This window comes from Phlebotomus argentipes, unplaced genomic scaffold, assembly GCF_947086385.1.
Source record: "Phlebotomus argentipes unplaced genomic scaffold, Phlebotomus argentipes genome assembly scaffold_18, whole genome shotgun sequence".
NCBI classification, from domain to species: Eukaryota; Metazoa; Arthropoda; class Insecta; order Diptera; family Psychodidae; genus Phlebotomus; species Phlebotomus argentipes.
The window spans coordinates 9,056,631-9,077,701 of NW_026776177.1; the positions used below are offsets into that span (position 1 = coordinate 9,056,631).

At 41.5% G+C, this 21,071-nt stretch overlaps 5 protein-coding genes across 13 annotated transcripts in view; 2 read left to right on the top strand and 3 right to left on the bottom strand.

Moving 5' to 3' along the window:
- Positions 1-1,988: 1,988 nt before the first annotated feature.
- On the top strand, positions 1,989-7,278 carry LOC132260485 (epidermal growth factor receptor substrate 15-like 1). 2 transcript variants are annotated; one of them, XM_059758623.1, is made up of 8 exons: positions 1,989-2,143; positions 2,283-2,417; positions 2,489-2,905; positions 3,692-4,528; positions 4,598-5,036; positions 5,096-5,520; positions 5,587-5,646; positions 7,166-7,278. In XM_059758623.1, exons 1-8 carry the CDS (start codon positions 2,117-2,119, stop codon positions 7,256-7,258), a joined length of 2,433 nt encoding a protein of 810 aa, XP_059614606.1. In that variant the 5' UTR covers positions 1,989-2,116; the 3' UTR covers positions 7,259-7,278. The 2 variants fall into 2 exon arrangements, with proteins under 2 accessions (XP_059614606.1, XP_059614607.1); XM_059758624.1 differs by lacking the exon at positions 7,166-7,278 and adding an exon at positions 6,408-7,159.
- Positions 5,662-12,852, bottom strand: LOC132260489 (protein quiver). Of its 5 annotated transcripts, none has more exons than XM_059758633.1 (5): positions 12,460-12,852; positions 11,264-11,320; positions 10,794-10,847; positions 10,531-10,677; positions 5,662-6,028 (listed from the first exon to the last, which is right to left on the bottom strand). In XM_059758633.1, exons 2-5 carry the CDS (start codon positions 11,301-11,303, stop codon positions 5,988-5,990), a joined length of 282 nt encoding a protein of 93 aa, XP_059614616.1. In that variant the 5' UTR covers positions 11,304-11,320; positions 12,460-12,852; the 3' UTR covers positions 5,662-5,987. The 5 variants fall into 5 exon arrangements, with proteins under 5 accessions (XP_059614616.1, XP_059614614.1, XP_059614615.1 ...); XM_059758631.1 differs by lacking the exons at positions 5,662-6,028; positions 10,794-10,847 and adding exons at positions 7,666-9,336; positions 11,029-11,073 and having other exon boundaries at positions 12,460-12,847; XM_059758632.1 differs by lacking the exons at positions 5,662-6,028; positions 10,794-10,847 and adding exons at positions 7,666-9,336; positions 11,029-11,073 and having other exon boundaries at positions 12,005-12,847.
- A 941-nt stretch (positions 12,853-13,793) lies between these two features.
- On the bottom strand, positions 13,794-17,845 carry LOC132259290 (solute carrier family 35 member F5). Of its 2 annotated transcripts, none has more exons than XM_059756855.1 (5): positions 17,690-17,845; positions 16,778-17,608; positions 15,535-15,868; positions 15,082-15,241; positions 13,794-14,921 (listed from the first exon to the last, which is right to left on the bottom strand). In XM_059756855.1, the coding sequence occupies exons 2-5, from the start codon at positions 17,318-17,320 to the stop codon at positions 14,612-14,614; spliced, it is 1,347 nt and encodes a 448-aa protein (XP_059612838.1). In that variant the 5' UTR covers positions 17,321-17,608; positions 17,690-17,845; the 3' UTR covers positions 13,794-14,611. The 2 variants fall into 2 exon arrangements, with proteins under 2 accessions (XP_059612838.1, XP_059612837.1); XM_059756854.1 differs by having other exon boundaries at positions 17,678-17,845.
- A 191-nt stretch (positions 17,846-18,036) lies between these two features.
- LOC132259124 (Bardet-Biedl syndrome 4 protein homolog) lies at positions 18,037-19,816 on the top strand. Its single transcript, XM_059756673.1, has 6 exons — positions 18,037-18,106; positions 18,170-18,306; positions 18,367-18,479; positions 18,548-18,820; positions 18,883-19,331; positions 19,400-19,816. Exons 1-6 carry the CDS (start codon positions 18,037-18,039, stop codon positions 19,795-19,797), a joined length of 1,440 nt encoding a protein of 479 aa, XP_059612656.1. The 3' UTR covers positions 19,798-19,816.
- LOC132260777 (G-protein coupled receptor dmsr-1) overlaps positions 19,813-21,071 on the bottom strand; it is a 35,840-nt gene continuing 34,581 nt past the window's right edge. For all 3 annotated transcript variants that reach the window (XM_059759103.1, XM_059759104.1, XM_059759102.1), the window contains one exon: positions 19,813-20,999. In XM_059759103.1, coding sequence (XP_059615086.1) covers positions 20,678-20,999 — 322 coding nt within the window. In that variant the 3' untranslated portion in view covers positions 19,813-20,677. The remainder of the gene's footprint in view (positions 21,000-21,071) is intronic.

Genomic DNA, 21,071 nt, shown 5'->3' on the forward strand with positions numbered 1-21,071 from the left:
TTTTATCGGGAAATCGTGTCGGTTGAATCTCACCTGGAGCACTTATTCCTGCAATCGCGCGGATTTACCGTAAGGCACTTCAATTGCGACTATCATGCGCGAATATTGGCGGGCAATTCATGGGCATATAAACAGGCAAATTAAGTATGATCAAAATATGAGCTTTGGAATTCCGGTTTTCTCGCGGAACGTCTTCACGACTAGAGATCGCGACGATTGTCTCCCGCTCATATATTTTGTCTTCTGCGCCCCACCTTTATTTGCCACGAAATACCAAAGAAGAACCTCCGATAAGGTCACATTTTATCTGCGCGCGACCCTCTTCGATGCCACTTTAGTCATCTTTTCACCAAGGGGGAGATAATATGCTGGAAAGCAGAGTAAAAATATATCTGCAATATTCAGTCTTGGAGAGCTTTAAATTGAGCTAACAAATTATTGCGGTATTTTGATTTTTGAGTGAAAAGCCCAGATTTGCTAATGATCTGTTAAGAAGGAATGTAGACACATGAAATGTGTCTGAGAGGAGTTAGAAATTACGTAAAGTTTCGGAAGTGTGTTTTTCCCCTTGTTTTTCGTCTCAAAGTCACCGCGCTGGTTTCGTCGCTTGATCATGAATCGATGTCTTTCCGTTTGTTTTTCCTCGCAGCCAGAAAATTCAGTCAACACGACAGCAGCTATCAATTTCAGTTCAAATGTTTATGGTCTCAATTCACTGCCAGAGCAAAAGTGAAATTGTACTTTTTATTTCATTCAATATTGATTGACTGCGATCTTGATAGCAAGTCTTAAATGTTGCAAATTAGCACTTAAAAAATGCCAAATCTTTCTTAACGATCGCACTTTGTCTTTTTCTCCAGCTGGTGTTTTGATTTTGGCAGGAAATTGTGCGCAACTTTTACGAGGAAGGAATTTAATGAGCTCAGAATTAGAAGAAATCTATCGTAAGTAGAAAATAATAAAATATGTAACTTTGAATAACTGTGATTAAGGTGTGATGATATTTTACAAATTCCTCTGCACTATTTTCGAGGCTGATTCATGCTTGATTATCTTGAAATACATGTTTTCTGATTTCTACTTCGGACACTCCATTTTGAAACTACATAAATTGTGAAATTTAGACGACAAAATTTCATATTTTGTGTGTTTCGCACTTAATGAGAATCGGTTTGGGGCATTTGTATGTTTTTGAACTTAACTATATGCATAAAACTTAATAAATCCTAATTGAAGTGAAAAATTTCTTGAAGACAATCGCCATAGTTATTAAAAAGAATATAAACAACTCAGAAGATCTTATATTTACGAATTTTTGCAGAATCGTGTGACTTTTCTACTTGTGTTCTAGAATTTGCATAAAGACCTTAAACCGAGTTTTTATAGCATCATTTTTATTAATTCCTCGGATTTAACTATGATAAATTTCCCGGATTTTGGGAAATTCTTAACGGAAGAACAAAACGGGTGTGAATGGAAAACAAACACTTTTATTCATATTATTTTCATGCTGACCTTTGGCAAAATGCCGATCATCAGACGCACGAAACGGCGAAACAAGCGGAAAAAGGGGAAAAAGAGAGATTCAGTGTGTGCGAGCATTAAGAAATAAATTTCAGTGCATTCATTTATCATTGGCAGAAATCTTTATTGTTCCGGAATCGCGAAAGTCTGGCGAAAAGTCTCTCTTGCGCAAGGAAATGTCGAAAGTGTCGCAATTTACTGTCATAAAAGTGCATTTTTTCGGCCACCAATAAAATTTCCCAGTGCGCTGATTGATTGCAATATGAGTGGGTATCGCGAACGGTAGTAAAAGGTGCGACGACGAAAAAGAAATGAGAGCAAACCACCTGTTTGTCGCCGTGCTGCACTTCTGCCCGCCCGCGGCGGTTGAGTGGGCGTTGTTGCGGATTTGAAAAGAATGCCCACCGCGCGCGCGCCACGTGACTCGCGACGCCACCTCGCGGCATTAATCGCGGGGTGCGATTTGACATTTGAGTTTAGTGCGAAAATTTTGTTTGTTTTCTCGGGGCCCGATTTTTGTGCCATTAGAGGTGTGTTGAGGCGCCCAATTGGCGATTTTAGTGGCACACGAGAGAGTTGAGTGTTCTCCGCGATGAGTGGGCCATCGAATTTGGCACAGGTGAGCGTGCAAAGGTGGGAAAATGGGGTGGAAAAACGGGCTCGCATGGGAGACATTGTTGATTGGCTGACATGGAGTTATTGATTGGGCGAACGAATGTCCTTTCATGGCGCTTTCTTGCGTGCTTCCTCGCCCACAGATTGCTGGAAAGCATGCAGCCATCTATGAGGCATACTACAAGCAGGCCAATCCCAAGAACAGCCCCATGCTCGGGGCCATGGATGCGGCCAAGTTCCTCAAGAAGTCCGCGCTCAGTGACGTCGTTCTGAGTCGAGTGAGTGTGCCTTCGGGGCTCTGGGAGGCGCTGTTGCGTCATTGTAACTCGTGTCACGCCTTCCGTTGCAGATATGGGACCTGTCGGACCCGCAGGGCCGCGGCTACCTGGACAAGCAGGGCTTCTACACGGCCTTGAAGCTGGTGTCGATGGCGCAGCAGGGCACGGAGCTGAGCCTCACGGAGATCTACCTGAGCGTGCCGAATCCGCCGAAGGTGGGCGACATTCCCAAGATCAAGCCGCAGGTGCCGCCACCCGCCGCCGTGATGCTGCACGATGACTCCACCGAGTGGGCGATGAGCGCCCTGGACGAGGCGAAGTATCAGAAGACATTCAACTCCCTGCGCCCGGAAAACGGCCTGCTGCCCGGCAACAAGGTCAAGGGCGTGCTGATGGAGTCGCGATTACCTGTGGAGACACTGGGCCAGATCTGGGATCTAGCCGACCAGGACAAGGACGGCAGCCTGGACATCTACGAGTTCAGCGTGGTGAGTTTCCCGGGCAAGGGCTTGTGTTATCGCTAGTATTTTTCCACAATCTCACACAATTGCGATTTATCTTCGTAAATGTTTGCATTTCTTTTCTTGCGGCCCTGAAAGTTTTGCGTCTTATCGCTGAGATATACATAGCTTTGTCTTTTGCGCTGGAATTCTATAAAGAAATTTATCTTTGAGCAGTGAAAACTTATTGAGAAATCTCATAATGACTCTCTCATCGAGAACTGACTTCCTGCGATAAACCCTGCACGTTCAGCTCGCTGATAAAGACTTACTTGACTCTTTCTCTTGGTTCAGAGAAGGGAAAAGGAAGAGTGTCAGATTTCACAACAGCAAGTAGTTAAGCAAGGGCGTAGAGATGGGCTGAAAAGGCGCAATTCCTTTCTTATTATTGCAAACTTGATTGAAGAATAGTTGGTTTTAAATATCAATCTGGGTTGTTATTCTTCGAAAAAGTCGCAATTCACGCTCAGAGACGAATTTTTAAAACATTTTGAGTCTCTGTGGCAAAACTTGTAGATAGAAATTAGAATTTTTAACTTATTGTACTAGAAAATCAGTAGTCAAGATAGGTATCTTAACTACACCAATGCATTAGAGCACAGTAAAGTTAATCATGCTCTGGAATGAGAAGCAAATTGCGTGGAATAGCACAGATTTACGAGATTTTATCACACGCTCTTTCAGCTACTGAAAGCACTCGAAGCGCGATAAGAAGTGTCACAATGTACAGTGATTTTGCTATCAAGCATCACAGCACGCTAATTCCTCTTCTAGGCCATGCACCTTGTTTACCACGCTCTCCAGAAGCGTCAGATTCCGGCCGCACTGCCGACCGCTCTAAAGAAGAGCATCGCGAAGGCGCCCGTCGCGGAGGAGCCTGAACTCTTCGCTGATTTTCCCACGGATTTGGCTCCGCCGCCCGTCGCTCCGCCACCAGCGATTCCATCTCTGCCCGCGTCTCTCATCGCGGATGTTCCGCGCGCTCCGACGGCGGCGCTGTCGAACCTCAGCCTGCTGTCGGAGGAGCTGCCGAAGCCAGCAGTGGATTGGGTGGTGAGCGCCGAGGAGAAGCGGCAGTTCGATGCGATCTTCAAGCGCAGCGATATGGACAATGACGACCTGGTGTCTGGACTGGAGATCAAGGATATCTTCCTGCAGTCAGGCGTCTCGCAGAATTGCCTGGCGCACATCTGGGCGCTGTGCGATAGCATGCAGACGGGAAAGCTGACTTCGGAGCAGTTCGCGTTGGCACTCTGGCTGGTGGAGCGCAAGAAGCGCGGAATCGATCCGCCAACGGTACTGGCGCCCAACATGGTGCCGCCGAGTCTCCGTGGCGACCAGCCGGTGGTGGACGCACCGGCGCTCGTGGCGTCAAAGACGCCGGAACCGACATACTCAAACCCGGAACTGAAGATGATGGCCGAAGAGATCGAGAAGATTGTGACGGAGCGTCGAGTGCTGGAGCGTGAGATGTCACAGAGGGCGGCGGACATTGTGATCAAGACGGGCGAGATTAGGAGTCTGCAGAAGGAGATGGACACTCTCACGGCGACGCTGAAGCAGCTGGAGCACCAGAAAGTGGAGGCACAGAAGCGTCTGAATGATCTTCAGGTGAGACATCACAATTTGAATGAATGATTGCCTTTCGAATGGAGTTATTCGATGTATTTTCTTTCACAGGAGCAAGTAAAGAAGATCAACGAGCAGTGCGCGAAGCAGGAAGAGACTATTAAGGAGCAGGAGGCTGAAGTGGATGCGAGACGGTCACAATTGCAGAGTCTGAAAGACCAGGAGATGAATTTGTCCAAGGAATATGACGACAGTACCAAAGAATTAGAAGGTCTCACGCTTCAGCTGCAAGACACTCAACTGCAGATAAGTCAGATGAAGGCCATGATAACGCAGCTGCAGGAGAGCCAGCGCCAGATGCGCGATGCGCTCGAGTCATGCAATTCAGCCATAGAAACTGGCGATCCGGACGTCGTCACGGATTACTATCTCAAGCTCAGCCCGGACTTTCGCGAGGTGCGAGAATCGCTGGAGGCGGAGAGCAAGCCGAAGAAGGAGTCGCCGCCAGTTTCCGCGTCGAATACGTCGCAGGACAGCAAATACTACGAAGGTGAGTTCACTATTTATCACCCTCGAAAGTTTCTCCCCTTAATCTTCGTTGTCTTACAGATCCTTTCAAGCCCAAAGTGGACTCTTGGGGGAATCCTTCGGGATTCGATGACAGCTTCGACACGCCATTCAACGGGCAGTCACGTAATGACCTCGATGACTACAATACTGATCCCTTCAGCAAGCAGCCAGTCAAAGGCATCAGTGACTACCATGCTGATGCCTTCGGTGGGCAGCCACGCCTGGATAACAGTGACATTCATGCCGATGCCTTCGGCGAACCGATAACCGCGGCTCCGAAGGACAAGTTCGACGAGGATCCGTTTGCCATTCTGCATGCGCCGACGGGTGGCGGCTCGAATCTACACACGAACATCGCGCCCAGCTCTCAATTGTCATATAGATCGACTTCGCCCATTCCGGCGCTGCCGCCAAAGAAGTCCAAGCAGCCGCCGCCACGGCCGGCGCCACCGAAATCCATGCAAGTGAGTGAAAGCGATCGTTTTAGTGTTTGATTCCATTGTTTTGCATTGCTTTTTCGTCTCTTTCAGAGCAAAGTGAAGCAGTTCGACGATTCCAATGACTTTGCGAACTTTGCTGACTTCAACAAGGTGAGTTCTTTTCCCAAATGGTCATGAATTTGTACAGAAATTATTTCTTATAATAACTTGCTTATCATTTATTTTATTTTATAATACAAGTGGAAAAGAAAATTGCACAAGACAAGATGTTCATCAAAGCCTATTCAGACTCTTTATTGGGTGTTCTTTGCAAACTAAGATTTGAGGGTTGTTTCTATACTATAAAAATTCGAATTTTGCTAAGGAATATACAAAAGAATACTTTATATCTGATATAAAAGTTTATTTTCCTCCTTAATTGTTTTTCATATGCATTGTAAAATACTTTTCCGACGTCTCAGGCTGTAAAGTTTATGCATTCGGACTTTTTGCTACCTGCGATGTTGAAAATCGTAGATAGAATCAGGAAATCCTGCAATGAAAATACAGAAAAAAATCTTTCAATTTCCTATGATTCACTTTTGTACCTTGAATACCTTAAGATAAATTGTCGCCATTCATGTGCAATTTCTTTTTCTGCTATACATTTAAATTGAATAGTTACTTTATTTATTTCGCTAATTTCTGTTTTTGCTTTCTATTACGATGCTTTTTTGGGGTTCCTTTGACAGTTCTTTTAACAGCGTATTGCCGATGACTGTCCGCAATTGCAACTATACTTTTGTTTTGTATCATGAAAGTCCCTTTTTTTTGGTAATCATTGTTTTTGTTTTTAGAAAATGCACAATCGGATTTTTGTAATATGTTTTCAATGAGAGAGATATTAGTCTGAAAATTTTGCAATTTTACAGTGAACATCAACATGAGAACTTCACTGAATTCACAGAGCGTTCTTCTAACAAAAAAAGAGAGATAGGATTAAAAAAAGAGACACATTAAAAATCACACACATTGACGATAAATTAATAGTCGTGTAAAGAGAGAAACATGAAGTATAGCAGCAATTGACAACCATTCATCAGGCGTTTTATGAGGGCAAAAAAAGAGACAGAGCTGAACTAACAAACTAACGCTAAATAGACGTTTTGTATTTGAGCGGAGACAAATTTTCTGATGGAGAGAAAATGACAAGAAAACAATGAACAATGAGTTAAATCGAAAAACTTGAAAGTATAAAAAAAACACTAATATCATCGTGCGCATCACAAAAGTAACAGAAAAAGTATATATCTATAGGTAGATAATAAAAATGCTTCTTCTAATCTATTGATGAGTATATTGGAAAGGAGGAAATATTAATAATTCTTATTAACACTATCTTGTTGGTTTTTGTGTGTTTATCATGCTGAAAAAAAGAAGGTAATAAATAAACGTATTATATTTATGGTTCTGGAACACAAAAAATATGATACATAAAATAGATTATAATGAAAAGTATTAGTAAAAATCGCATAAAGGTGACATTGAAGAAAAAAGCAACTAAATCTTTTCCTAACCTCTTCGCACTTGTACTAATCCTATTTGCCTGCTTTTCCTGTTGACGTCGTAATTATCCTTTTTCAGAGAGTCAGTTTTCAAGATGTTCTAATGCCCTTTATTTGTGCTGCAGCACGTCAGCGATTTTGATGACGATCCATTCAAGCATTACCGCTATGAGGATCTATTTAACAATGCTGATCCTTTTGGTGAGGACGTGAAGTGATCATAAAAATCTGCGAATAAAGCTTTTGAAAAGAATAAGAAGAAGGAAAAAGAAAAGACACTCAGTTTCATATACACACAAACATGAACATGGTAAGATATTTGTATAAATTAAAGACTTCATTTATGGAATACTTAGCGATTTTTTATTCTGAAATTTACATTATCATTCAATGATTCTTTAGACTCCTTCTTTAGGTTTGCTCGTGTTTATTTTCTCTCTTTTTCTATCTTGTTATTAACAATTTCAAACAATTGTTGTTGAATTTTCATATTACTTCTTGTCAAAGATGAATTTACAGATTTCGTAGCGCAGGATCTCTAATTTTTTTTTCTTCTAACCTTTACAAATTTGTTGTTGTTCATTGTTGGACTACACATTTCCTAAAAAAGTGTTAAAAATTGACATAATTCAACAATATATATATTTAATCTCCTTCATTCCAATAAATGGAAGAAAAGAAACTGAACTATACAATCATTCAATGAAATAATTCATTCATATGTAGAATTCCTAGCATTGTGTATTTTCATTTTATTTAATAATATCTTTCCTTAATTGTCTAATATTTATATATTTTCTAATGATAAAGAAATATAAGCAATAAACCGCTTGGAGAGCCAACTGATAAGTGAATTTCAGCGGTAGTTGGAAATTATCAAAAGTGTATCATGAAAAAAATTTCATAGCCGTGGCGTCATATGTGGAAAGCATTCCAGATTCTTTGGGGCTTTATGGAACAGGTTCATTCTCATTTCTCCATCACTCTCGGTTAATTTTGTTAGTGCGACAAAATTGCAATGGGAATTTTCTAGGTTTATACACAAAAAGGGAAATTTCAGTTACTCGGCAGTTGTAAAATCGACACTTTCAAATACATTTCACTGTGAAAAATTTGTCAAAGTGACAGCGTTTTGACGTCTCTGTGCTGTAGGGTGAAATATAGCAGGAGGGAAAAGTAGAGAATGAATCTACGGGTTCCAGTTGTTGCTTTTTGGAAATTGCTTTACAATCTGCGAGAAAATTATGTGTACTATTTGTTTATCAAATTGTTATTGAATGTTTTATTTAAAGAGGAAGAGAGAGAGTTATTCGAAAAGTGCAATCGCAGTTTTTACGCTTCGTTTTATTGCCATAGCGATTGTGTATTAAGTTTAAAATGAAAAATATGTTTTGTAAAAATGATATTATAGATATGGATGTTCTTTATATGGGCGAACTTGAGAGGATGAATAAAGAAGATGTCAAGAATGAAAGGCAAAAGCTGATTAGTTATAAAATGATAAACGAGTTGAAATATAAAAGAAGCTTCTATATAATGTATTTCCAGTGTGTGTAAAGTGTAAGTGTACAAGTGTGTTTCTCTTTTCTGTTTTGTGAGGAAAAGATACGGAAATTTCGTGAACAGATTCCCTAAAAGAAATAAAATTGGAAGATAACCAAGCACTTACAGAAACAATTAAATATACTTACAGAGGAAATATAAGTTGTAAGAAAGTTACGAAATTTACTTGAATTAAAGACATAAAGATAAGAAGATAACAACCGAAAGGCATTTAAGTCGTTCATGCAATTATACTTTCTCAATAACAAAAGAAAAAGGAAGAAGAACGTAGGAAAATACTGAAATTATTTCACTTTTAACAGTTAAAAGAAAACCTTCATTTATCCCTAAACTTAAATGATCTTAACTGAACAAAACAATATACTCTGTAAATTATGTAAATTCATGTAATTAAGGCTTCTGTTGTTTCTTGTTCCTATCTTTCAAAAAAGATTAGCCTTTATTGCTGTAGTTTTTCTCTTGTGTAAAATTTTTCTATGTTGATTTTGGCTGCAGTATTTTTTTGGTTGTATTTTCTTTTACCAACTAAAAAGTTTCGTGAGTAAGAAACTCAACAGTAGAGATGTGAGTAAATTGTTAGACGGGTAGAAAAGTGAAGTGGATGTGTTACACATATCTTCCTCGCAAAAACACATATGTCCATTGCCTGATTTTTCCATCATACACACATGATCCACCATAAAGAGATTTATCTGCAGTTGAGACGTGCACATCCGCCGAACCACTTCGTACGCTGCAAAGAATTCAGATTAATACAGGAACGGAATCGATGATGTCTGTCGTCACAGGTTAGTTTGTCGTTGTTTTCGGTTGTTCTTGTATTTACGCTAGAGTTTCTACTTGACTACGGAAACTACTTCTATTTCAAACTCTGGAATTTACTCTATTTTCTAACTACCTTCTGTGCCCTGCCCAAAGAGCAAGAGGAAATGTCTTTGAGAATGCTCAAAGGATAAAATTTTGAAAGGCTTTATTTTGTTTTAATGGCCAGATAGAAATTAAGACTTGGATCTACAAATTTATTGGTATCTTATAAACAAGTCCAATTAACTGGATTTAGTATTGTTATGTTTGTCCAATTGTTCATTGTTTTTTTTTTCAGACCAAAATATAAGAGTCTTATCAGACAGGGAGAATTTTACCCTCAATTCACCATTTTCTATCTAATAATATAAAATGTCCGAAGAAATTACTCATTAAGTTATTGCCTGATGATTTTAAATCGAGATTTAAATAATTTCTAGTCGAAAACTGAGTAAAATCGGAAAATTTTACTGCAAAATTGAAGAGTAAAACTGTTCGTGTCTGATAATAAACTTCTATTATATCTAACTTTAGTTATTGCCCTGTTAATTTCTAAACTACATTTTTAGGAATCCTCAACTTTTCTAGTACTGCTCAAAAGTGTTTTATTTGTTGTGATTTAGGTTGGAAAACTCAAAAACTTGTATTATTTGTGGATGGTTTTTCGAAAGAACAGAACCGAACGCGGCTGCAGAAAATCATTTTTCCGATGGATCCACGATGTATGTATGTATGTACTATGTATGTATTAGTATTGGACATTAGTATCACTGCAGATAATCTTCACCAGATCTACGCTTTTCCGCCTCGTGGAAATCCAGACAATTAAAAAATATAGGAATTTTTGCGGAATATATGTAGCACTCGAGGATTAGATTCAGTTTATAGTGGTAAACCTCCTACGTAAATGTAATATATTTATTGCGAATCCACTGGCCAATTCATGATTAATGTAAATAATATGTTAAAGTTACGACTTGTTCTTGAGTATAGCCTTTCATATAAAACAGAAGTTTAAAGCGCCATAAAAGAAGGAAGGTTTATTGATTTTCTTGCTCATTGGCTTGAAGCTTCGGGAGCGGTAAAATGCACTGGGGCGTGCGAGAGTGGAAATTGTACTCACGGGTTTTGGAGTGTCTAACCATTTTCACGCAGCAGCCGTTGCATGTCATCAAGGGCGGCTGGTCACGTGGCAGCGCGGTGTAGTTGAAGGGATCTCTGCATCGCGGGTCAGTCCAGGAGTCGCACTCGTAGCAGTAAATTGAGCGTGCTGCAAAGTCAATCATCAATTTCACCATTTTCTGCGCTTTGCAACCAACTTTCTGACACACAATTCTCGAGGCAACAACACAGAGACAGCGATTAATGAGTTAGGCTTTGGCTTACTTTGGCATTCAGCATTCACGTGTGGGATCCAAAACCAAAATGGTCCAAAGAAAGCTACACGAAGCATAATGGTTAGCATTAAAAAAAACGGTATTACGAGGGCAGCAAATAGATAAATACGATAATATATAATGTTAGCATTATTACAGATATTATATGGTTAAAGATGAGTATAAGGAATGACAAAAAAACGGAGAATTTGTTGTCTAACTGACGAACGACACAGTGAACTTACTTGGGAAACATTTATATGCCCAAGAAGTCTTTAAAATCGTTGAAACTTTAATTATAATACAGTAAAATACAATAATTTTTCAATATTTGCCACTATTGTCGCTTCAACTTCATTCTGGATTGCTTCTCACACACTCTGGCAAAGAGAGTGTGTGTGCAGAAAAGAGTCATCAAGAGAAATTGAGAGAACTTTATCTTTAAATTGTGTCATTTGCATAAGCCTTAATTAGTTTTACCTAAAAGTAACGTGGTCCATATCACAAGCCGAAGTCCCATCTCCAGCACAAGAGCAACTGCAAGACAAGCACAGGAATTTCATTAATTGTCAGCCATCGTATTAGGCATTTTAAATCAAATTTAAATAAAATTCCAGTTTAAAATTCTTATGAAAAAATTAGCTTGATTGTGTTAACTGTCAAAAAATACACAAAACGGGTGATTTAATTGACAAACCAACGACTTTAATGGGCAATTTATGTACAATTCAATCATCTCAATTGGGAAACTCGTGGTGAATCTGACGTTCTTCGAATAGTGCTTCACGATAGAACAGGCGGATAAACAATTACTCCTCGTGCTTGAGATTGTTTGCATTTCACGTGAAAATTAATGTTCTCTCCTTTTTGAACATGTGATTTATTTATAATTCAACTCAAATCACAATTGAAATCAACTTTATGGACGGTGATTCTCCATAAATTCTGCTCTTATTGTACACAAAGTTTGACTTTCTGCCGCGCGGAAAAGTGCTGTGGGAAAGCACAGAGGCGGGAAAATACATATTTGTGGCACTCAGAAATGCAGCATAAACAATAAACAAATGCCTTTGGATCACAATTACGCATTCACGACGCGCTTTTGGGTGATTTAAGATGACACACACAAAAGAAAGCGTAACGAATTGGGATCAAGAACTGCCCATTCTCACAATATTTTTACCCGAAAATTTCACTCTGCAGACATAATTTTATTTTTACCTACAGACTCTCATTTTAATTTCCTATAAGTGGATGTCTATAAATACACTCCCAAAAAGCATTGGCAGAGTTGAGAGAGCCGCAAGAGAGGTCGTAAAAAATTGAAACTAAAATTAACAGACGGCGTCTCTTCTAATTTACATGCGGATTTTCTCTCTCGTGGCGCATTTTCGCCAAAAGTCGGGAGGGATTTTTGGCCCTTTTTCACTGGTTTTTTTCCACTAAATTCCCCATCGTAATCAGCTGTTTGTATTACGTGATTTTCCTCAAATGCCCTCTCAATTGCAAGGACGGAGAAATTTTCCACTTTTCGTCCTTGCCAGGTGACATTTTTTTCATAATTCGTCTAATCACGCATTTTTCCTCTGCACTTTTGCTGTATGCTTCTTCCTTTCTTCTTTCGCACACTTGGGGAAAAAATGTCACTTGAATGTGTGGTGAAATTGGCAAAATACCTTTGGCAGAAAGAAAATTTGTGTGTATTTCCTCTGGCAAGAACTGCAAAATCACGAATTTGTGCACTTTTCACCCTGCAAATTGCAGCAGAACGGCCGTCAATACACCTGCAGTGGCGGATTTTCGCCTTCACACGGGAGGGAAAGTCTCTGTTCCTCCACGAACAAGGCAGAGAACTTCACCCAGAAGCACTGGAATCACTGCACCTCCTCCATCTTCGGCTGCGGCTTGTCGTCACCAAAACCGGAAACACTTTGGCAACTTGGCTAATGCTGCAGAAAGTCCGATTGCATTTCCCAAAACTGTGACGCACTCTGTTTGCCTGATCGAATTTTCCTGCGAGTGCTTCTTGGACGGCTCTCAAGCGAAAAGGCGAATATTGATCCGTTGCCGACTCTCACATTGGCCTACATTCTCTCTCGCGCTCTCCGCGCGAGGCTCTCGCGGCGAGCCCCCACTTTACGGCGGGAAAATCGGGGAAAGCGCACGAGGAAGCGTGCTTCAGAGCCAGAGAGTCTGTCCGTGCGCCAAATGGGTGGGGATTGCGCTGGCCGCGAGTGGGAAATCGAGGGGCGATTGAGTGGAAACTCTTGGTGTCCACTTGAAAGGTTTAGACGCATATCGGATTATCGGTGTGAAATTTCATAAGCGCTTCTCCTTTGATCGCAAACAGTTGATTTCTGAGGGAAACAGTCATCCGAAAATCCACTACAAGTTTAATTCTAAGCTAAAGTATGTGCATTTGTATTGAGATGATTATTGGCTGAGAAGAACACATAACTTTCTCGATATTCGAGAATTAACAAACCTGCAGAAGAGATAAGAAAATGCCTTTTTGGATAGTCAGTCGAGAAGGATTCCAAACAAGATTTCAAAAAATCCTATTCTCCTTGTAGTCTTGGCGGAAAACTGCGACGTCCTGAGCACCTCTCACAATACGTAAACACTGAGGATTGTTTCTTTTGTACTTCAATGTATTTTTCAATAGCTCAACAATCCTTCTTGCACGGACTCTCACTCAGCATTGATTCATCCACTACTTATCGCGTAACTCATGCGCCTCTGTAGAAATATCTTACTGCGTAAGCAACATGTAACAGTCACAACAGATGGATGAAAACTGTGTAGGAAAAAGCCTCCGAAGATTGACCTCTGACTCCACCAAGTGCTCAATCTCAACTTTTTGCACTTGGCCAAAAATCTGCCCAGAGCCGCTTATCTCTGGCATTGAGCAACGGTTAAACCGCGAGTTCGTGTGCTGGTCAAATCTGAATTTGAAAATCCGAAAATTTAAAAATCTGATTGGATAAAAGCTTGAATACAAGACAAGGAGTAAATTTCTCTGTATTTATTATCTGTCATCTTGAAAACATTTTCTTCGTCGTCTACAGAAAATTCCCTAAAACAGCAAAAATACATTCTTTTCATCTAATCTCTGTTTTATCTCTATCAGTTTATAACTTTGTGTTCTCGTGTTGTTTCTCTTCTGTGTGTATGTGTGTTGTGTTCCGTGTGAAAGAAAACAAAGCTCTCATGAGAAGCTGAGCCTCTTCTCAAAAGGATTGCACTCATTCGAAAGCATTCGTGTAATTTCCTCATCAAGTGAACTTTCACAATAATTTCCATATAAAAATAGCCAATTTATCATCTCGAGAGCTTCGATTTCTCAATTTATCTTTTTTTTTTGAAAGAAAGTACGTTATATTTTTATTCAATTCCTAATTAAATATTTTTCTATAATTTTCATGAGATATTGTTGAAACAGCAATGTTGTCAATCTTATCAGTGGCTAAATAGTATAAAGTCTAAGTCAATCTTTCCTCTATATTGGACTCGTAGAATATTTAGGGACTAATAAAATACATGATTGAAATCAAGTGTTAATTTCTATATGGTCTCATTTTTTTAGTCTAATGCGAACGATAACTAAGACTGGCAATAAAACTTTGCGAAAAGTGAACAAAACAAGCAAATAAGACGATCGGAATGTGTGTCCAACAACGTTTTACGTATGAAACAAATTAATCACAAAAAGTGGACTAAATGTTAAATAATTTTGAAAATAATAAAAAAAAAACACATTACACTTCCCAAAGTTGCGGGAAAATGGCCACAGCAATATGAAGTTGAGACTATTCTCATCTCTTTGATTCAGTTATCGTGATTATCAATGAGACACTCTTGTTGCTCCTCGAGATCAGTGTTGATGCGCACAATGTTCGTCTGTCGCATGAAGCAGAGCCGTCTGTACATCGCCTTCAGGACTCTCAGAACCGGATCTGAGTCCTCGTACTTGAGCAAGACTGCCACGAAGGCCATGGAGAAGATCATGGGAATGGAGCCCAGGTAGAAGAGTAGCGGATAAGCCTTTCCGCGTAGCACCACATCGAAGAGCATCGCCAGAGGGATTTGGAATGTCATTGCCAGCGTCCCGATCAGCGATGAAGTCAGGAAGCAGCCCCTGAACACACAATATCGTATATTAGCAGAGTTAATGGTGATATCAAAATTAAATACTGATTTTACTAATTTAACATTCCAAATTGACATAATAAAAAAATCGTTTGTAAAGAAATGCATTGTTTGCCATGTAAGAAATTGATGTAAAGGTTAAAACTCACCAGAGCCAGAGCGCTTCAGACAGAACCGTGCCGATCAATCCATTGAGGAAGAGCACAGAAAATTGGTGGCGATTCGGCAACTCAAACGGCTCAACGTGGGAGAAGTTAAGTACGAAAAAGATTGGCCACAGCAACAATAAATTCCACAAGCCAACAAATCCTGGGGAAAAATAACGAGCAAATTATTAATTTCTCCTCTACAATACCAACATCAATTAAGCTTTTAAGTGCACTCTTATTGATTTCGTGCCACATTCGCTGGTGGCATGAATATTGTCGGCATTTTGCATACGATATATGTATTCGTCAATTGACTCACGACTTAATTACAGCCAAACATGAAAATTTGCTTCCAACACGAGAAATTCTGGCTGGATTTAATATCCAGATAATACTGGTGAAAGCTCGTAATGACAAATTTGCCAATGAAAGTGCCACGAAGTGGAAACTCACCGAAGAAGAGCGGTATATCAATTTTCTCCTCAGTATCACTTTTGCGCTTCACTAACACTAGGTAGGATGCATAGAAGAAAGCACTCGTGAGCGCCAGGATCACGCCCTTGGACATCTTGGGCTCCTCCAGCTCGGAGAGCGTCACCATCGTCACGCCAGCTATGCTCACGGCCACGGCGGTGACCTTAGACAGCGTGAATCTGTCTCCCGAGGCGGAGGGAAACAGCGCCGCTAGGACGAGCGTGAAGAGGCTCGATGTGCTGCTCAGCAGAGTCACCATCGCCGTGTCGCTGGGCTCCAGCGCCAGCTGGAACAGATAGTTCGCCACGAACCACTGCAAAGCGGCAGAGAAGCAAATTCTCAATACAGATTTTACTTAAAAGTAACATTTATGACTCAGAATACTCCAAGATTGTGTTAAACGCCGCTTCATATGTTTCACACATCAAACATGTGACAAAGAGTTGCGTCCTAAAGTATTTTGTTCATTACTGTGCACGATAAAATGGTAGAATTTGAAGATATCAGAACAGAAAATAAAACATTTATGCTAATTTGCTTAAATTATAGCAGCTGAAACAGTAATTAGAACTTCGCAATGGCAATAAATTTCATTTCTTCTGATAAAATTTTAATTACATATATCTATGCCTTGCCTAGACTAGATTTTTAGCAAAACTTTAGAATACTATTCGAATTTTGATAGAAAATTGTATGCAATACCCCCAAAACTTCAATAATTCAAGAATCGTTAGCGCTTCTAGCGGTGGTTAAAAGTAATTTTCAATGTTTCGCAATGAAATAGCTTCTTGAGCTTTTTAATGAGTCCAAGATCATCGTGGTCAGACAATTTTAATCAGTTTAGTTTAGCTTGGTTACTCAATTTGATGACTGACTTCTTCGGTCGAGCACAATGAAGAGCTGTGGTGCGAATAACACAGACTTAATTAAATCAGTTGCACAAGAAATGTTTAGCATGAAACTTAGTTTTTGCCCTGAAAATATTGCACTCGTTGAGCAATAAATTTGTAAGATATTCTATCAATCTCCTAGACTATTAATAGTCTGACTGCGCTTATCTTGTTTCTCCTGGACTCTCGATAAGGCCAGAGAAGCAATCAAGCAACAACGCAAATCGATGATCATTGACGAAAGTGAGTCTTTCTCTTAGCGATTTCGCGGGGAATCTCGAACATTTCCGCCTCAATTGGGAGCGTAATTGGCAATGAAGGCGAGTACTCACGAGGATGGAGAACATGAGCGCCGTGCGGGCTGTTTTGTGGTGCGACTTCTGGCGCCGTATGCGAAGGCTGGCGGAGTACGAGAGGCGCGACATAAGTGCCTCCGAGGCGTCGTGCGGGGACATCTCGCGCACTTCTGCCATCTTGCTGAACCGCACGCTCCGGATGCTGCTGTCGTCGCTGTCCGTGCCCGAGACGCCCTCCACCTTCACAGGCACGAAGCTGGAGTCGCTGAGGCTGCTCGTGACGCCGCCCGCGAACACGCTGTCCTCGTCCGCGGTGTCCATGAGCGTGTAATTGGGCGTATTGTTGTTTATGCCCACTGGCTGGGTCGCCGGACATGAGTCACGCCACGGCGCCAGCAGGCCCAGCGCCAGCAGATAGATGGTGAACATGGAGGTCTTGAAGTACGTGCAGAAGAAGGGCTTGTCGAAGTTCTGGTCCTGGTAGAGGAACTTCGTCAGCTCACTCGAAGACACCCAAATCACGTCCACCAGCAGCAACAGAAGCGTCCCGAGGATCAGTCGCTTCGTCCGGTTGGCCATCGTTCACTTGTCCACTGCCTTGCGCAGAGAATCTGTCACATTCCGCGCGATCCACACGAGTGTTTACGCCTCTCGTGATCTCATTAAGTGCTTCATTGTCTTGCCAGAGCGCACCGGAGGCGGAATGATAAGATAATGATCAATTATCCAGCTCTGTGCTCTCATCCATCTCCAGATTATCAGCCTGACATCTCACAAGATCGCTTCGCTCGCTCTTCCGCTGTTTACTCGCTCTGTCTGGCTGACGATTGTCCTCAAATCGGCCCCAGGAATTCTTTCTGTTATCACCTGAAATTTGGTGGAAGTCATCAAAAACTGCACCCAAATCCAACCACCAACTTTCCTCTCATTTCCCACCTTCTTGCTCACCTTGCGCACTCTTCCACTGTCACTTGTGCTGCGGTAGCACTTTACCTTCTATTTTGCTTTGTTTCTGCACGAGTATTTGAGGAAAAACTAGGGAAATTGCGATTTTTTTTAGAGGAAGCAAGAATTCCGTGCAAAACACTGTAAAATCCAATGACAGCTGTCAGCAAAACAACTCACAGCGTCGCTTTTGCTGTGACATCGTGACTCTTAACTTAAGAGAGAGAGCTTTGAATTTGAACGATAAAGCGTTGAAAAGCTCATATATATAGCCAAATTAAGTGTTTCCATGGTGAAGTTTGTTGTTGAGTTTTCCTGCTGTTCAGAATTTATCCTTAACAAGAAGGATAATGAATTACTACGAGTGCAATGGAATTACCCCTTCAACATCAACTGCAGCGAATGTAATTCTTCGCAGAGGTGAGGAAATATATTTTAATACACTTAATTTCGTTATTACTAATTAACTTTCTGCTTTATCAGAAGCATCCTCTGTTGAGTGCAATGTCAACTGGCTGCTGTACTTGATGTACGCTCGAAGAGACTTCAACTACTGCAAACTCATAATTGAAGAGTACTTGAAGAGGAATTATGACGCTGAGTATCTCCATTTCGTGCAGGTATTGCCTGAATCTGCAATGTTTTCAATTTATAGCCAATCTCTCTGAATTATCTTCAAGGGTTTAATTGCGCGAGAAGAGGGAAGAATGACTGATGCTTTAAAGGGCTTTCAGAATGCGATAGAATTGAATTCGAAGAAGTCCGAGTACTTCAAAGAAGTAGCAAAGACGCTGTAAGTTCGCTTTTGACAAGACATCAAGTTAGTTAAGGAGATGAATTCAATCAATTTAAAAATTTCAGATACAAAATGGGACGTCTTCGGCAGAGTTTGGACGTCTTCTTGAAAGCCGAAGCCCTTTTGGATCGACCAGATAACGAGCTGTATTACTTCATCGGCGATTTACTGCTCAAGAATGTTGGTCAGCCGAGAGCCGGTCCGAAAGAGGCCAAAGAGTACATTCTGCGTGGTGTTCAGGGTGGAAAACACCTGGACAGTTACAAGAAACTGGCGGAGATTTATCTCTCAGAAGACGACTTGCCAAAGGCCATTGAAGTGCTGGAGAACAGCTTACAGTAAGCGTCTCTCCACACCGCCGTTAATTCTCCTCCGTTAATCCTCGTAATTTTCTTCTCAGGATTAATCCGGACGATCCCAATGCTTTAACGCAAATCGGCATTCTCTATCTCACCATCGGCGCCACACAGAACGCCTTTACGAAGCTCCTCGACGCCTTGAACGTGGACGCAAAATACCCGAGAGCTTTGACCGCTCTTGGCGCGATTCTGCAGTCGAAGAACGACATTGATGGGGCGTTGAACAAGTACAAATTGCTCAGCGATGTGGATCAGGAGGGATCGGAGATCTGGAGCAACATTGGACTGTGCTTCTACAAGAAGCAGAAACTCGTGGCGGCGATTGCGTGCCTTAAGAAAGCCGTTTGGATTTCTCCGCTCAACTTCAACACGCTCTACAATCTTGGATATGTTCTGCTGAAGGCTCAGCAATTCGCCAGTGCCTTCCACGTTCTGGCCACTGCCGTGAGCATCAAGAACAACCACGCGGAGTGTTTAATGCTGCTCGGAGGTGAGAAAAAATGTGTAAAATTCCTTTCTGGATGAGTTAAAAACTAAGGTGAATTTATTGCATGTCAGCTTGTCTCCGATTTCTGCACGATCGCCAAGGTGCTTTTGTGGCCTTCGAGAGGTCCACAATGCAACCGGATGCGCTCAAGAATCCTCTGATTTACCTCAACTTCGCCATCTTCTGCCACGAAGAGGGAAAATACCAGCAAGCGCGGACCTACCTCACCAATGTGATAAAAATGTCTGAGACTGTGAGCATTCCAACTGAGTACATCGAGACTGCTCAGACTCTCAACGGTCTCCTGCCCATTGAGGAGAAAGGCGAGGCTGAAGAAGAAGGTGAAGACACCGAAGAAGCTGTTGAGGAGGTGGCCAAGATTGAAATCGAGGCTCAAGTGGTGGAAGAAGTAGAAAAACCCGAGCAAAAGGAGCCTGAAAAGGCTGAGGAAGACGGAGATTTGGTGTAGAATAAACTGTCTAAGTGATTAGCAACAAGCTTTATTTACAAATTACACCCGTAAAAGAAGTGGCTGTTGTGTCAATGTACATTTCAGTGGGCTCACAGAGAAGTGTACATTGAGACGATTTGCCGTATTCTTGCCATTTTAAATTGCGAGAGAAGGAAATATATACAAAACACACTCTTAATTATGCTCACATTTATATAAAAATTAACTCAAGCTCTTTAATGCTACTTATGCAGAGGGAAATTTGCCGAGTTTTTTGGCATTCACACTTTAAAACAGTGGAAGAAATCCTCTTACTCTTAATTAGGATTCTCTCTCGTCTATGAATAGAAAGTCTGCAAATTCCCCTTTGGCATTTTTCCCGAGATGTGTGCGCAAGAAGATGCCTTTCATTGTGAAAGGAAAAGCCTTTTGTACACATCTCTCACCGGGAATTGAAATTTTTAGCTAAATGTTTACTCAAATAACAGCTACATATATATGTTCGCTATATATAATTCTTTGTATTAATAATTCTCTTAAGCCTAGAGAGTTAAAAGTGAAGCAATTTCACTGAAATTCTAAAGAAAAAGCTGTGATTCTTTCCCCAAATGAATTTCATATATCTACACACATATGAGAGATGAAGGAATCACAACTTTCAACTGGTTATCTGTTCAGGTTTCATCTGAAAAATCGAAATCCGCCTCAAGGTAAGCTCATGTCGTTGTAAACGCGACGAAATCTCAGTTCTTCAGCGTTTTCACTCACTAAATCTACCGCCGCGGCTCGTCCTGCCGGGAAGCCGGTCACGCGCGCGGGGCGCGTGTCACACGAGGGCCTTCTCGTGCAGACCGTCGCCGCTGGGCGCCACGCAGCACGGGCGCAGGTATCGCTCTAGTCAGACGCACGTTGTGGTCAGGCCGGTGACTTTGGTCATCTCGAGGCCGTGCGGCGGGTGCTTGAAGAAGACCGCCTTGAAGCTCGTGCGGAATTGCTTGGACATGAGGCCGTACAGCACGAAGCCCACGGCGGCGTTGATGAGTGCCAGGAGGTCCATGAGCTCGCCAAAGAGCGAGTAGCAGCGCGTGAGGAAGCACTTCTGCAAGATACCGCTGAGGAGGCCCAAAATTCCCTGCGGGAACTCCGTGATGAGAAAAAGCAGCAGTACAGCCACGAGAAGCATCGTCGTTCTGTCCGTTCGGCGATCTGTCCGCGAAGGCCTGCAATAAAATGTTTCTTGTAAGCGTCAGTAACTCCGCCCATTGGAATGCCACGCCCATTTTACACTCAAT

Excerpts from the sequence above, each read along its gene's own strand:
- LOC132259124 (XM_059756673.1), top strand. The coding sequence starts at position 18,037 with ATGAATTACTACGAGTGCAATGGAATTACCCCTTCAACATCAACTGCA. Across the intron at positions 18,107-18,169 it reads GAATGTAATTCTTCGCAGAG|AAGCATCCTCTGTTGAGTGC; the intron begins GTGAGGAAATAT and ends CTGCTTTATCAG. Across the intron at positions 18,821-18,882 it reads GTGCTGGAGAACAGCTTACA|GATTAATCCGGACGATCCCA; the intron begins GTAAGCGTCTCT and ends TTTTCTTCTCAG.
- LOC132260485 (XM_059758623.1), top strand. The coding sequence starts at position 2,117 with ATGAGTGGGCCATCGAATTTGGCACAG. Across the intron at positions 4,529-4,597 it reads AGCGTCTGAATGATCTTCAG|GAGCAAGTAAAGAAGATCAA; the intron begins GTGAGACATCAC and ends TTTCTTTCACAG. Across the intron at positions 5,647-7,165 it reads ACTTTGCTGACTTCAACAAG|CACGTCAGCGATTTTGATGA; the intron begins GTGAGTTCTTTT and ends TTTGTGCTGCAG.
- LOC132259290 (XM_059756855.1), bottom strand. The coding sequence starts at position 17,320 with ATGGCCAACCGGACGAAGCGACTGATCCTCGGGACGCTTCTGTTGCTG. Across the intron at positions 15,869-16,777 it reads CGCTCATGTTCTCCATCCTC|TGGTTCGTGGCGAACTATCT; the intron begins GTGAGTACTCGC and ends GCCGCTTTGCAG. Across the intron at positions 15,242-15,534 it reads TGATATACCGCTCTTCTTCG|GATTTGTTGGCTTGTGGAAT; the intron begins GTGAGTTTCCAC and ends ATTTTTCCCCAG.
- LOC132260489 (XM_059758629.1), bottom strand. The coding sequence starts at position 11,303 with ATGGGACTTCGGCTTGTGATATGGACCACGTTACTTTTAG. Across the intron at positions 10,678-10,793 it reads CGTGAATGCTGAATGCCAAA|CACGCTCAATTTACTGCTAC; the intron begins GTAAGCCAAAGC and ends TTGACTTTGCAG. Across the intron at positions 9,337-10,530 it reads GGTTAGACACTCCAAAACCC|CGTACGAAGTGGTTCGGCGG; the intron begins GTGAGTACAATT and ends AATTCTTTGCAG.